This window comes from Neopsephotus bourkii, unplaced genomic scaffold, assembly GCF_033783945.1.
Source record: "Neopsephotus bourkii isolate Nb327-2 ecotype Australia unplaced genomic scaffold, CSIRO-AGI_Nbou_v1 NB_730, whole genome shotgun sequence".
Taxonomy (NCBI): domain Eukaryota; kingdom Metazoa; phylum Chordata; class Aves; order Psittaciformes; family Psittacidae; genus Neopsephotus; species Neopsephotus bourkii.
The window spans coordinates 509,387-524,316 of NW_026901228.1; the positions used below are offsets into that span (position 1 = coordinate 509,387).

The following is a 14,930-nucleotide window of genomic DNA, read 5'->3' on the forward strand; positions in this document are numbered from 1 at the left end:
CCCCCCGTCACACTGTTGACTTTTCCGGGGGGATGCCCAGGCCAGGTTAACTGTGGCTACCCTGCCTCAGAGGCACTGCGCTGTGCACACCCTATTCTCCCTGCAGCCGCCCCGAGCCCGCCTCCGCCATTTTGCGGACGGACACGGCTCAGGGGGGGCAGCGCCTCGGCCCTCAGGACGGGCGAGGCGCCAACGCGCCAAAATGGCGTCCAGCCGCGGCGAATCTGCTGCACCTACAGCGTGGTCGAGGGCGGGCGAGAGCAGCGCGCAGGCGCCAATCTGACGAGGACGCCGGGTCGCGGCCGCCAGCGCACGCGCGCGGTCAGCCGTTGGTGGTGTCGTTACTCATGCGCCTGGAGGCGACTCGCGGCACCATGATGTGGTTCGGAGGGTCCATCCCTGCCGCCATCGCCGCCGCCAAGCAGCGGAGCTCGGTTTTCGTCGTATTTGTGTCAGGTACGGCCCGGCCGCGGCTGGGAGTGGTGCTGGGCGCCGGGTCCTGCACGCTTCCTCATTGACACAGTCGGGTCCGGAGGGGATCGGGATCAACCGCCGCTCAGGCCGGCCTCTGGGCAGCGGAGCTGTCCCTGTGGTCGGCCGGAACGGCCCCGGGCTGCAGCTGCGCCCGAGTCGAGCGCTGTTCCGTCCCGCCCGCTGCCCTGTACTGCGTCCCGCAGCTTTCCCTTTGGGGGAGGCCCTGTTAGAGCGCCGCGGCCCTGTCAGCCGGCGCTGCTTGTTCGCTCGCCTCCGGGCGGAGCTTGCGTGAGGCTCCGCAGCGCCTTCGCCAGCTGTTGCTTCCCCGCCTCCCGCTGAGCCGTGATTTCTGCTGTGTCAGGACGAGTCCTGCTGCCGGGCCCGGTTGTGCGTGGCCCGCCGTGGAGGTGCCCCAGCGCCTTCTCCAGCCGTGCCCTTGTAGCTCATGTGGCTTTACGCACCGCTCTGGAGCAGTGGAATTAGTCGCTCCCATGTTTCGCTTTTCCCTTTGTTATACCCTTGCATAAACCTGCATTCAGCTCTTACTTGCTGGAACTTACTCAGCTGTTTGTGCAGTGTCCTTTTTCTTTTAGCTTACCTATAGTGCTTGTTTTGTAAATGAATGGTGTTTGAAAGCTGTAGAAACTCACACTGTGTCTGGTGCTTTTCTGCATGGAAAAATGAGGATGGGGAAGGGGGAACATTAGACAGACTTTTTAACTTTCTTCTTGTGTTTTTATGTACCTATGTGTGTTGTTTCTTGAGTTGTTACTTTTGTCTTAAGTGCTCGTGGCTTGAAGTTTTTCAGATGTCTCATGAAAAAAAAAACACCCACTCTAAATGTGTGGCTGGTATTTTTCCCTGAGGAATTATTGGACCGTGGGATTCACTTGGCTTCAAGGAAAAGTTCAGAAGTTCACTCCCAAATGGGATATGATCAGGAAAGTAAAGTGTAGTTAAGTTCCTTTGTTGACACAACTCTCTTTATACTTGGAGAAATGTATTTTTTGCTGGATAGTAAACACTGGAAATCAAGATCATGTCAGGCCACATCATGGTTGTGTCATGGTGTATAAGATGGGGTAGCGTGTGCAGGCTTTAAGATGTCTCTTTAAAGCCCATGAATCATGATGACAGGTGGGTGCTGTGGTGCGGAAGCTTTTTACCATTGGATTTTTGAATTTTATTTTCCTTCTTAATAAACACGCTTCAGTGTGTTTATCTGTAGTGTCTACCTGATAGCTCTCTGCCTTCATAGTCAATAATAAAATGATTTTAGCATGTTGTGTACATTAAATGGAAAGCTATGTGGTAAACAAGAAACTTCCTTGGGTACCTGCACTGGAGCAGTCTGTTCCTGAGGGATGCACCCCATGGAAGGTACCCAGTGCTGGAGCAGCTCATGAAGAGCTGAAGAGCTGCAGCCTGTGGGAAGGACTCATGCTGGAGAAGTCCATGGGGGACTGTCTCCTGCGGGAGGGACCCCACGCTGGAGCAGGGGAAGAGTGTGAAGAGGCCACCCCTGGGGAGGAAGGAGCGGCAGAGACAAGGTGTGATGAACTGACCACAACCCCTGATCCCTGTCTCTCTGCACTGCTGTGGGGGAGGAGGTGGAGAAAATCAGGAGTGAAGTTGAGCCCAGGGAGAAGGGAGGGGTGGGGGGAAGGTGGTTTAAGGTTTATCTTTTACTTCTTATGATCCTGCTCTGATTTGATTGGTAATAAATTAAATAATTTCCCCAAGTCGAGTTTATTTTGCCATGGCAATAACCGGTGAGTGATCTCTCCTAGTCCTTCCCCCAATCCACAACCTTTTGTTGTATCTTCTCCCCTGTCCAGCTGAGGAGGACAGTGATAGAGCAGCTTTGGTGAGCACTGGGAATCCAGCCAGAGTCAACCCACCACAAAGATTTTTTTAGTAGTAATTCAATACCTATGAGTATTTTCAACTTGATACGTATGTTTCAGGGGTTGTAACTTTATTTCCAATATCTTTTATGAAAGTAATACTGTACACAAACCCGGCCTTTTCTTTTAGATGTTGACTAGGTGGATGGAGGAATATGTAGATACATAGAGGTAAATTTACGGTTGCAGGAATGTAACCTAGTTTTGATGATGTAGTATGCTGTAAGGATTGGTTTTGTTTTGTTTGATCTTATGAGCTCTGGAAAAGGGAGAGTGTTACTTTGAATGGCCATTATCTCCAAAATGAAAAACTTGGAGAGTTCTGACAAGTTGTGGTCTGCCCAGGAACAGTGGAGTCAGGGCACCTGTGAGCTGTGATCTGGTTGCCAAGCAGTTCTGGTATGCCTGCTAGGAAAGGGAATTGGGAAGCCTAAGAGCACACTTTCTCACTATGTGTGGAAGCAGGTGTGTCTGAAGGATGCTGAGTGCTGAAAGAAGAGTCTATTTTTATGCCAGCAGTGATGGGGTTTGTTGTTTGGGTAGAACTGCACAGTTGTTAGTAACTTCGAGTCCCTGCACTACACGCTTGCACACAGACACTGGAAACAAGCATTTGAAGGCATCTTTCTGAGCAGGAAAACATGCTTTTGGAAGTGCTCAGTGGTTTTGTTTTGTTTTGTATACTTTGCCCAGTAATGTATATGGGGACAATAAGTTAATTAAAAATAAATAGCGAGATGGAAAATGTAAATGGAATGTAATTTGAGGGTGTCTACAATGGAGGGTAGCTATTAGATACAGACTTCACAAATTATTGAATAATATGTGGAGTTTACTGCCATCTGTCAGTTCCTCTTCACTACACTTGTCTAAACAGTCATTAGGAAATTAAAACCTGGGTTATTTTTCTGATTCTAGAGTATTTCCCAGTCAAGCAAGGAATAATGTGGCTATTTCTCTTAACAATGAGGTGGTTGGTGTTTTTGACTACGATTGCCTGTTGTTCAACCAGTTTTTTTCTTTAACATTTTTGTTTGCAGCTATAATCCTAACGTTTTTTGGCTCCGTTTTTAAAACCTTCATAACAAATTCTGGTGATGCAGTTGTATATTAAAGTTCCTGCTGAATTCATGGGATATCCAAATTTATCTTACCAAATTTAAGAGATAAGCAAGTATGACTGTGAATTGTGTACAAGTCTTTCTGCTAAAGTGATGGTTTTGTCTGAGAAACATAAGAAATGGAGACTCTTGGGAACTAGAATTCTCAGGCAGTTGTGATCACTCAGTGTTTAGCAGAATTACGAATTTTGTCAGGTTCTGTTCAGCTTGGGCTCTTGTGACTTTGCTGCTGCTTTTCCTGTGACCTGGCACTGTGGCAGTGGTCATTTTTGATACAATTCCTACTACAAAACTGTAATAAATCAACCTTAATCCCCAGATGAGAAAGGGTTATCAAAACAAAAAGGTGTATGAGAATAAGCAAGTATTCTGTGGGCAGTCATAATATTAAACTGCTTCATGGCACAGAGCTTTATAAAATGTGTATTGTCAGCATTTTCATTCATGGATCACATCTCTCTGACTGTACTGTGAACAGTCGCTGAACTGTTTCGTGTCTTCCAGCATTCTTCTGCAGCAGTTGTTTGTATGGAGAATTTAGTGTTCGGCAGGTATTTAGATATTTTTAGTAGCCTAATCTGATGAGCACATGTCCTCTTGAAAACATGTGTAGTGAAGCAGCTGTCTGTGAGCAATGTGGAAATGGTGGAGGAGGCCCAACCACTCTTGGCAGAACAGCTGCATCCCTTGACCACAGTTGGAAGTATTGCACTTGGAGGCGGAGCAAAGGTCCCTACATAAAATATCCTAGATATTTACTTACTTATTAGAATAGTAGTAGTAGAGATCAATACTTTCTTACTTGCTCTAGTACTTCCAGGGAAAATCAATACATATGATTGCACTTTTCCAGAATTGGTATATTTCTGATACACATCTCTCTGAGAAGCATTGTGGCCAGTTGTGGCCTTGAGGCAGCAGTGCTTCGCTGGCAGACTGCACGTGTGACTCCTGATTTATAATAACAGAAAAATACTGTGTGAAATGGCAATTGGGATGAAACAAATAAATGTTTTTTTTGTTGTTATTGAATAATGGACTACTATACTTCTATACTTGTGACTCAGATTCTGCAAGAGTACAGTTCATTCAAAGCTGCTAGGAATTAATACAGATTGAAGATAAAGTAAGGATTGCAGGCCAGTTTAGTGTCAAAAGATGGTTAATCATCAGAATATTCACTGACCTGCATCCTTACTGAACTGGTGCTTTGGAATATAAACATACGATTGATGTGTTTCATCTGATTAAAATAATACGTCTGAATCTGTGGCCTCAAAGCACCTTTTTACCTTTCCTTTCTTAAGTACCTCCTCTTCTGTTATTCTTGATACTCTCTGCTCCTCACTCCTTTTCCTACCCTTGTACTGCTGCTGTTCATGTTAGGAACTGGAATACAAAGCCAAGTTACAAATAATCCAAATAAATGGTTTTGGTTTATTATTTTTTTTGTGGTTTTTTTTTCCTTGTTTTTTTTTAAACACTATTGAACTGTGAAACCTTGTGCTGAATTATGTATTTACAAGAAGCAAGAAATATAGTTTTACCTACTAGCAGCTGCAATTAAATTTATAATGAGAGGTAAGCAGTTAGTTTTAGCATGTTAGCAGGTCAAGCTTAATGCCGGGGAGAAGCAATGGTTCCCTCTGTGCCATGGGATCTCCTTGCATATTACGATCATGAGTAATCTGAAGCAAAACGCTAAAGCATAAGCATACTCCCTGTAACATAAAAATGAGGTCCTTTGGTAGTTGTGCAATGAGATGATGCAGTCAAGCCAGTCTTTGGACTTGCCATCATCTCCAGTTCCTCTGTTGCTGTTCTGTGTGTGTGGCCCAGTTGCTTCTGCTCCCTTGGACACGCTCACCATGTAGCTGAATTACTGCAAAAGTTCCATACGTGCTGGCTTGGAAGGTTTTTGGTAATTTAGGGTTTGGGTCTGTTAGTGAGGTGAATCAGCTGGAGTGAATTGGTTCCAGGTTATATAAAAAAACCCCAACCAATTTGAAAATAATTGTTTTTCAAAGGTGATTTAAGCAGTTGAAGCAAAGCTAGAATCAGACCAAAACCAGTAATTTGTGGTGGCCTTAGCTTCACATGTGTGCTGTATCTTGCAGGTGAGGATGAACAGTCTACTGAGATGGCTGCAAGGTGGGAAGATGAGAAGGTGACTGAAGCTGCCTCAGATGGTTTTGTTGCTATTAAGATTGACACCAAAAGGTTTGGTCCTATCCTAGTTTTGTCTCTTGCAGAGTCTTTCATTGATGGTGATGGGAGTAAGAGGCTTTTGAAGTCCTCAGCCTTATTTGGAAGTAGTCTAAATAAAAGGTTCCAGAGCATGAGTTCAGTACTCCTGGAGCCACAAGAACCTGAGAAAATCCCAAATTTCAAAATTTACTGTTGTGTTCTGAGAATAGTCACTGTGTATTTTGGACTGTATTTCAGTACCAGTAAAAGAATGCTTGAGGTTGTCCTTTTGCAACAGGAACAGACACAAAAGTTATGTAAAAAAGCTAGAATCAAAATGTGAGTACTCTTGAGGCAGTTCTTGATTGACCAAGTTACATAATGGATTTTAAAACTCAGGAATTCAGAAAGAGAAAAATCTCTAAAGCCCTAGAGAAAATGTGTTTGTCTCTATTGTAACACATAGAATAGAGAAGCATTGCAGTTCCTAAGTAAATTACTGAGCTATTTTTTGTTACATTTAAGCGCTCCAGTCCTGTGCAGGAAGTGCTGTGACATTTGCCAAAATAGTATTACCTTGACATGCTCTGCAAACATTTTATTAGACTTACTATATTATTTGCAATCCATAGAACAGCTATTCTTTCCTGAATTGCTTCTTAGTGCTGTCTGATGTAGTCAACTCTGATAACCAGGGATTGTCACCGTGTGAACACTTATGCAAAATGTTAATGAGAAGATGCAATGCAAATTTGGGTTTAGTGTTCTCTCAAGTATTTAAATAGGTTTGTGTGTGGTAGTAGGACAGTTATTTTTATGATGAAAGACTTAATCTGAAGTTGTTGCGAAGTGATTGCTCCTCATAAATGAATCTTTTCTTTTAAACAGTGAAGCATGCCTGCAGTTTTCTCAAATTTGTATCCTTTGAGATCAATTTAGATGCTACATTATGATTATAGATAATTGCTCTTTACAAGTTAATACTGTTCTTGAGATAAGTATTTACAAGCAATGATATTAAAACCAATTCTTGCAGCACAAAAATATGCAATAAGCTGTGTACTTAAATGCCATCTATGCATTCAGCTTCCTGTCAGTTCTTAGAGAAAGTGAACAAGTTGGTGGGGGTTTAATGGTAATCCTATGTAATTCTCCAAATAGAAGATTATCCAAAGCTTTATGTAAACACATTAACCCTTTGGTATTACTAATCAGCATTAGAAAACAAGCAATGTATAGATTGTTAGCTCCTCAGAATTAAAGAGGAGAAAAAATAGGTAGTGAACTGGGTTCTATCAGGTACACAGGTATGAAGTTAGGTGAATGTCTGCCTATCTTAAGTAGGTTGCTGCATATAACTCAGGAATACTGTATGATGCTGAGAAAGGGAATTCAGTACCTTAACTGGATTTTCTTAATGATGTAAAGAATTATTTATTGTCTACATAAGATGTCTCACTAAAACAAAATCTTCCAAGTCAAAACATAAGCAGGTGTAGGATATATTTGTGTTGGAGAAAAATATTTTTGCTTAAACCATTACAAAGAAAAGAAGAAATACCAATCAGTTTATGTAATATTTACTAGCATTTTTGTTAGTGTCCTTTTTTCTTCCTCCCTTGGTACTGACAACTGGTGACCAGGTGGAGGTAAAATAGTGGGATAGATACTTCTAAAAGAAAGACTTTTGCTTTTCACTTTATAAAGTTTTGTCATTTGTTGCCCTTAACTGTTGCTGTGCAGATCCTGTAGTGTGCGTTCCATCCAGTTTTTTTATAGGAGACAATGGAATCCCTTTGGAAGTAATTGCTGGCAGCATTTCAGTTGAAGAGCTTGTTACAAGAATCCATAAAGTTAAACAGGTAACACTTGCTAACAGACTGCATCTTTCAGGCTGAGTTGGGTGTGCTCCCAGGCTCCAGATAGATGTCCCTGGCCCTTCACATGTGCTTTGGGGAAGTACAGATTACTGGTTCTATATCCTGCCAATAGCAAAACCTGCAAACTTAAATTCAGCACACTAATTGAAGACGTTTGAAAGCACCATGTGGAAGTGCTATGTTATTTTGTTTCACAGATTGTTTTAGATCATCTGTGTAACACCTACAGCATTGAAGAAATATGTCAGGAACTCTAAACTGGAACAACATACTGATTACTCTTTCAGTTCACGCATGGTTTTGTAATACTGTTTTGTAATGTGGGTTTATAAAATTATGCTATGTATATATATATTATGTAATGTATATATATAAATGTAAATCATTTTACCAGTTTGATTTTGAGTGTAAGACTAAAATTAGGAAAAAATATTAAATGCATGCTTGCATCATACTCAACAATATGTGATAATTTTAATTCTAAATAGGACCGATACTCTAAAAGTAATTAAGTCTTGGCCTTTGAATCGGTGGAAAACATTCAAAATTTCATAGTGTTGCTTTTTTCCCCCCAATTTCTTAGATGCACACAGTAAAAGGGCAGCCTTTTGAAAATGGAAGTCATTCTTCAACTCCCTGTCCCTCCTCTCAATTTGATGGTGCTCCAGAAAACACACAGTCCAGAGCAGCAGAGTTTTGTGACTCCCCTGAGTCTGTCACATCTGAGACAATGAGACCTTCTGCTAGTAACGGTTAGTATTTTTACACAAACAATAGCTAATTTGCTTTTGAAATCTTTTTTTGTAAGTTCTTTTATTATAGGCTATGAAGGGAATATATTGAGTGGAATTGTTAAGGAAAAACATGGGTATTCCAAAATGCTTCTTGCAAGTCTAGAGGGAAGAGTAACTTGTCATTCTGATCAGTTTTAATGAGAGAGAAAGCTATGGTTTGTAACACAACAAAAACTGTGTAAACTTTCTTGAGAAAGGATTCAGTGGAAAAAGTTAGTAACCTGAAACCAAATTGTTGGTGGGGGGTGGGAGAGTAAATAGCAGAACCTCCTATCTCCTGGAGATGTCCAAGCTGCTTAACACTTTATGTTAAGAAATTTTTATTAACTTTTTTATTTCTTTTTCCTCTTGCACATCGCTTTCTTGGAAATCACTTGAAGGTGGAGCAAATTCAGATCAAACAAGCCAGGAATCAACTAATTCTTCAGATGAGCAAGTGAGTGAAGCTCAGCCTGTTAATGATCTTGCGCTCAAAGTAGAAAGGTAAGTCTTTTGCAGACTTCCTGATGTATTGTAAGGTCCTTATTCTGTTATCGTCCCACATTTATGTGGCAATAGTTTTCTTTAGAAGTCTGTGACAATACTAGGGTTGATACAAAACCATCTTTTAAATTACTCTAATATTTGAATGACTGAGAACCTTGAACTGAAAGCGCCTGAAACAGGTGTAACAAAGTGCTAACTTATGTTTTGTAGAGAGATGTACAGAGATCTGATTTATTTCTTCTTGCCTATTTCATTACTGCTTGTAGTCTGGGATATTGAAAAAGCCAGAGGAATCCTATTCTGAGACTTTTTTGGTCAGTGAACAGTAATGAGGTCAGATGAGCAATGCTAGTTCTGGCATTTTGAAGTATAGTGACCAGAAACATCTAGTTTGGTACAGAGTTTGTTCATTAAATTGATTGATTTTGAATAGACTTTTAAAGACCTTGTGTATAAACTTGTTTTTCAGCATCTGTAAGACTGACACTATTTGTAATGTCTTATCTAAACCCATTAACATGTACTTAGGAAGCTGGTTTAGCAGTATAAATAATCCTTATTTTAAAACTTTTTCATGCTTAATTTCAGTTTTCATTTAGACAATAAATATAATCTTTTACTTACAGCTAAGAAGAAAATGGACTCTATTAATATAAATGCCAAAGTTCCTTTCTAAAATCTGCATTAATCTTAAATTATGCCATATTTGCATACATCTGCAGCGTTTCTTTTAGGGGAAAAATGAGGCGAAGCTCTCTGGTAATTACCTTTTTTTTTTTAAAAAAGCACAACAGCTACCATACAAACAAAATTTCTCTGATTAGCTGACTTATCTCCTTGTTTCGTCATCCCTGACCTTTCACCAGACTTAAAATACGTTTTAAATTGCTATAGTTTAAGTCAGTCCTTATTCTAAGAGGCCTTTGTGGATAGATGAGACAGATGCATGTGCAACTATGTCAACGGTATATATTACTTGCTTTCCATTTTAGGAAGTGATGTGCAAAAGAAACCAGATGGCTTAAATAGCTAAGAAGAGGGAAGCACTTAGTGTTTCTGTTACCACAGATCATAAGTAGTATTTGCTTATTGTATGTTTTACAAGTTAGTTCAACAGTAAGAATATGTAAGATTCTTCTTTTATATAGTGGAAAAGGACAGAAGGAATACATTAGAATTTATTAAAAGTTGGAAACTAGGTGGTGATCTGGTGATCACCAACTCATCTTTTTATGGGTGGTACACTGGTATGTGAATGAATCCTTATTGTTACACTAGGTGTTAGCACCATGTTACAGTCCATCTTCATTTTTGTGTGTTCTGTGTTTGCAAATGCTTTATTAACATTTTAAAATGTTAATAAGATACTGCAATTTTAAGAATTTTCACAATTTTTAAATCTAGAATAACAAAAAAGCTTGAAGAAAGACGAGAAGAGAAAAGGAAAGAAGAAGAACAGGTAAAACGAAAGTGTAAAGGCACTTGCTTTTTCTTATACCCTTATTTGAGTAAATGCTTAATTCCTTTTTAAATGAATGTAGTTCAGTCTCATCTTACTCTTGTCTGAGGCAATTTTGTGGTCCAATTCTAATGTCTCTGTTGTTTATTCAGAAAGAAATTAAGAAAGAAATTGAACGGAGAAAAACTGGTAAAGAAATGTTGGAGTACAAAAGGCGCCAGGAAGAAGAATTGACAAAACGTATGTTAGAGGAAAGGAACAGAGAAAAGGCAGAAGACAGGGCTGCGAGAGAGCGTATAAGACAACAGATTGCAATGGTAAATTTTTAATTGTGGAGGATAGCTTGTTACTGCTTCTCTCTCACAATGGCCATCAGTGTACTAGGCCGATAAATTTTCTCATTTGATAAAACTTTGTCCATTTTTCTGGTTGGAGCCCCGTGGCTTTGTATCGTAACCATTTATGTGTTTGAGGCTTATGTAGCATTTCTCGTGTATAAAATGAAACTTCTGCTTACATATTCTACTATCTGAATGAACATACCAACTTTTCTGTCATATTGCTTGAGGTAATTGCAGTTTAATTGTGGTTCTAGAACAGAAGCACAGGAAATATTTAATGGTGGAACATGCAGAAGAACACTGATCTCGGAATGGTGGGGAGGATTATTTTCTAAGTTTGTATATATGTGTATATGGATGTGAACAGTTTGTAATAAATTAAATACCTCTTCCTTATGAGGTTTTGGCCTAGAACAGTTGGAATTGTAATTATGTAACTTGTCATATGACTTTTCCCTTTATCTTCACTGTCTGTTGAACTTGCATGGGAAGATAATCCAGTAACAGGAAGTGACTCATTGAAAAGTCTCATCTTGGCTAATGTCAAGTGTCATCTTGAATAATGGCACGAGATTGTGCAGTTTGGCAGTGGACGATTCTTTGCAGCACTACTGTCTTTTCTCCACATGGCCTGCTTATGTCTGTGTAGTTGGGTGCTGATTACAGTTCCTAGCTCTCTGTTTTAACAAACTTGAACAACAGTTTCTTCTAAAGGTTAAGGTTTTTGTTTGGTCCTTTCACAGGATCGTGCTGAGAGAGCAGCTCGCTTTGCAAAATCAAAGGAAGAAGCAGAAGCTGCAAAAGCAGCAGCTCTTCAGGCTAGTCGGGCTGAAATAGAGGCCAGGAAAGAAGCAGCTCAAAAGGAGCGAAGGTGAGTTGCTGTAGAGACTGAAGTGTATGTTTTGGGGAAAAGAGGTAAAGAAACTTTAAGAGATTTCATATATGTTCTAATCTCTTACGGATGCCATGTTGAACTGTTTTATCTAGTGACATAAGTTGACTTTCTTTTATAATTTTTGTTTGTAGCTGTTTACATGAATATTCTGTTGTCTTTTCATCCTTCAACCCTAATAATGTCACACTAGCCAGTTTCCTTATGCATTATTTTAGTTAGAGATTTTTATATCTGATCTTTGATGTAAATACCAGATATAATGGGGCTCGGTGGGAAACTAGGTGCGGTGGGAATGTGGTAGATAATGACTAGACAGATGAGATAATGTCAGAACTGCATTTGTGCCAACCATGGCTGTGTGTACACTTGGCTTGGATTCACAGCTGTTTGTGTCAGAGCTGCCTCCTGCTTTGCCCAACACTGCTGATTTAAGAAATATTCTAACATATTAGAAGAGACCTTATGCGGAGTTGTGGAGCCACTATGAGTCTAGTTCTGCCCCAGAACAGAGAGCAGGCATGGGTTTTGTTGAAACCTAAACAGTAATGATGGGCCATACCTAGTTGCATATAGAATTACTTCTTACCAAGCCAGCCTAAACATATGTGCCCTCATGGTACAACCTCTGGAAATAAAGGATCAAAAGTAATACAGACTACATAAACAAAAGATGGCTTGTATTTTGTTAACTTTCTCATTTTTTGGTATGATTATTGTAAATACTTTGTTTGGATGGTGATGGGCCTTGGACTCTGATAAGAGCCAGAGGAAATGAATTGTGAGATACAAACAGGTAGTTATCAACTGTGGATCAAACTTAAAACTCATCTGCACTGCCATAACCAGGATGGCTGGCTGTCTCTTCCACACTTCTGTACTACCAAGCTAAAGCCTCTGGAGCTGCAGTCTGTTCATTTGCTGACTGTTTCCACAATGTGTTCTGCAGTGCAATAGCCAGGATTCAGTTCCGCCTTCCAGATGGATCTTCCTTTACTAACCAGTTCCCATCTGAAGCACGGCTAGAAGAAGCAAGGCAGTTTGCTGCACAGGTAAACTGGTGCTTTGTTTTCTCAGCTACATGGTGTTTACAACTTGGTGTAGCATCAACTAGTTGTTGATTGTGGTGGAATTGTCATCTGCTGCTTTCCTTTTTTATTTATTTGAAGGGGATTTTGGTAGCAGCCTTCTCTAGTGCCACCAGCTGCCTTTGTATCACTGCAGCATATTGTTAGTAAGATAGCAGGATGTGAAAAATCCGTCATTGCTCTATATGAAGACAAGTGATAGTTTGATATACAACTCTTGGCAAGGTAACTCTACTGGCAGATCTGCAATTGTTTGAAAGTGAACTGTAATAAAGATTTCTTTATGTTTTCACAGACAGTTGGTAATGCTTATGGCAGTTTTTCACTGGCGACAATGTTTCCCAGAAGGGAGTTTACCAAAGAAGATTACGGAAAGACATTACTGGAACTAGAGTTAGCACCCAGTGCTTCAGTTGTGTTGCTGCCGGTAGGTGTTGGCCTTTGGTTTGTTTGATCCTCATTTTCTTACAAGCAGCAGTACTGAGCTGTATATTTGCTTATGGTTGGCCATGATAATATCTGGCTTCAATTTTGGTGTTTTCTGTGTCTAAGACAGATTGCAAAATTACTTTTCATTTTTGTCAGAACTAAATTGGAGGAGGACTTTTTCTGAAGCAGATAAGCACTGGCATAGGTATTTTTCTAATGTGTAACCAAAGGAGTTCTCTTGTGTCTGTTGAGCTGCGTCTAAGTTATGGATGAAATACTCTGTCTGCAAGAACACGATTTTGATATCTGACGATACTGCTTTATGTGTTGGTGACCAGGCAGGAAGACCTGCTACTTCTGTGGTTCAGGCATCTGGCGGTGATCTCTGGAAGTTCTTGGGCACAATACTTTATCCCCTCTTAGCGGTTTGGAGATTTATTAGCAACTTCCTGTTTACAAGTCCACCCCCTTCGCAGTCTGCTGTGAGATCAGCTCATCAGCCAGACCATCCCAGTCCTTCAGCATCCAGCAGCATTGAGCAAAGCAGGTAATCAAACTGTCAAAAGCAGCTATTTCTCAAACTGCTTGCTGGAGTCGTTCTCATAGTGCAGTGGGGAACTAAACTGTCTGTCTCACTAAAGTATATCTACCTGTCTCTTAACTGCTGCCCTCTCCTTACAGTTTCTGGTCACCACCCTTCCACTTGCTTAAAAGGGATAACCTGGTGTCTGGTAAACTGCATGGCACCGCCAGCCAGGATTTCTTTTATGTGTGTGATTAAGCAAGCTCCTTATTGTTTGCTTAGATTTCCAATTAGAGAGTAGAAAAAGTACTGCCTTGCATTCATTTATGAATAGGGAATTCAGCTGCAATGACAAATGTATCCACTTCAGCTGTTGGAAGATAAAAAAATTGGCAGTTGGATGTTGAATTGTTATAGTATGGTTGTAAAGAAACTTGAACAACTGAAGACTGATTTTGACAGTTCAGGGTTTGCTTTGGTAGTTTGGTTTGCTGGGCTGTTTCACATGAAGCAACCACCTAGCACTTCAGTGACAGGTACTTTCCAGGGAAGGGAGGGTGCATGATTTTTGTTTATTGCGTTCACTTCTGTTGTGTAATTACTACCAGTGAAACTGTCAAACCTCATTTGTATTTGTCATTTGTACCCTAGGCAAGCAGTCAGGAAACGAGTATTGGAAAAGCGGGGGGAAGACTTCAAAAAAGAAGGAAAAATATATAGACTGAGGACTCAAGATGATGGAGAAGATGAAAACAATACCTGGAATGGAAATTCTACACAACAAATGTAGTTTTGAGCAACTGCGGTAATCACTGTCTGTTTTAGGGTTATTTTTTCTTCTCTCCCCTTATTTGACCTAAGTCAACTAAAGCTTCAGGTCAAGTGGGGCTAATTTTACCCTGACTGAGTTACTTCATTCTTATTCCTACAGTGGAGTATGGAATAAAGTCACCTAAGTCAGAAACATTGAGTGGATGTAGCTGAGGCCTAGAAGCAAGAAGGTGGAAAGACTGAGAATCTTCATCAGCTTTCATAATCATTATCCTACTGCCATAGAAAGGCACTTTTTAAATCTATAAATATTCTGCTGCATAAATTTAAGAGCCAGATATTAATATAAAGGTCATGGTACTGACTGATTAAAATGAGGGTTTCAAAAGCACTATAGGTAGTAAATCAGATAACTAATTTATGTTTAACTTTGTTCTTGCTTCTGCAACTGCAAGCAAAACCTTGTAGTTTTTAATTCCCAAGCACTCAATAAACTATTTTCCAGAAAACAGAACTGTCTTCCTTTGCAAAGTTCCTCAGGAGTACTTGTGTCACAAGGAAGCAAGCAGATAGGATCG

The 14,930-nt window shown here is 40.3% G+C and overlaps 1 protein-coding gene across 4 annotated transcripts; it reads left to right on the forward strand.

The window, feature by feature from the left end:
- Window positions 1-367: 367 nt before the first annotated feature.
- On the forward strand, window positions 368-14,866 carry UBXN4 (UBX domain protein 4). Of its 4 annotated transcripts, none has more exons than XM_061354347.1 (13): window positions 368-456; window positions 5,620-5,669; window positions 6,578-6,606; window positions 7,433-7,551; window positions 8,153-8,321; window positions 8,744-8,846; window positions 10,254-10,308; window positions 10,461-10,625; window positions 11,393-11,520; window positions 12,491-12,593; window positions 12,925-13,056; window positions 13,397-13,605; window positions 14,233-14,866. In XM_061354347.1, the coding sequence occupies exons 2-13, from the start codon at window positions 5,626-5,628 to the stop codon at window positions 14,369-14,371; spliced, it is 1,395 nt and encodes a 464-aa protein (XP_061210331.1). In that variant the 5' UTR covers window positions 368-456; window positions 5,620-5,625; the 3' UTR covers window positions 14,372-14,866. The 4 variants fall into 4 exon arrangements, with proteins under 4 accessions (XP_061210331.1, XP_061210328.1, XP_061210329.1 ...); XM_061354344.1 differs by having other exon boundaries at window positions 373-456; window positions 5,620-5,722; XM_061354345.1 differs by having other exon boundaries at window positions 373-456; window positions 5,620-5,722; window positions 8,759-8,846.
- Window positions 14,867-14,930: the final 64 nt, after the last annotated feature.

Excerpts from the sequence above, each read along its gene's own strand:
- UBXN4 (XM_061354344.1), top strand. The coding sequence starts at position 375 with ATGATGTGGTTCGGAGGGTCCATCCCTGCCGCCATCGCCGCCGCCAAG. Across the intron at positions 8,322-8,743 it reads GAGACCTTCTGCTAGTAACG|GTGGAGCAAATTCAGATCAA; the intron begins GTTAGTATTTTT and ends AATCACTTGAAG. Across the intron at positions 12,594-12,924 it reads CAAGGCAGTTTGCTGCACAG|ACAGTTGGTAATGCTTATGG; the intron begins GTAAACTGGTGC and ends ATGTTTTCACAG.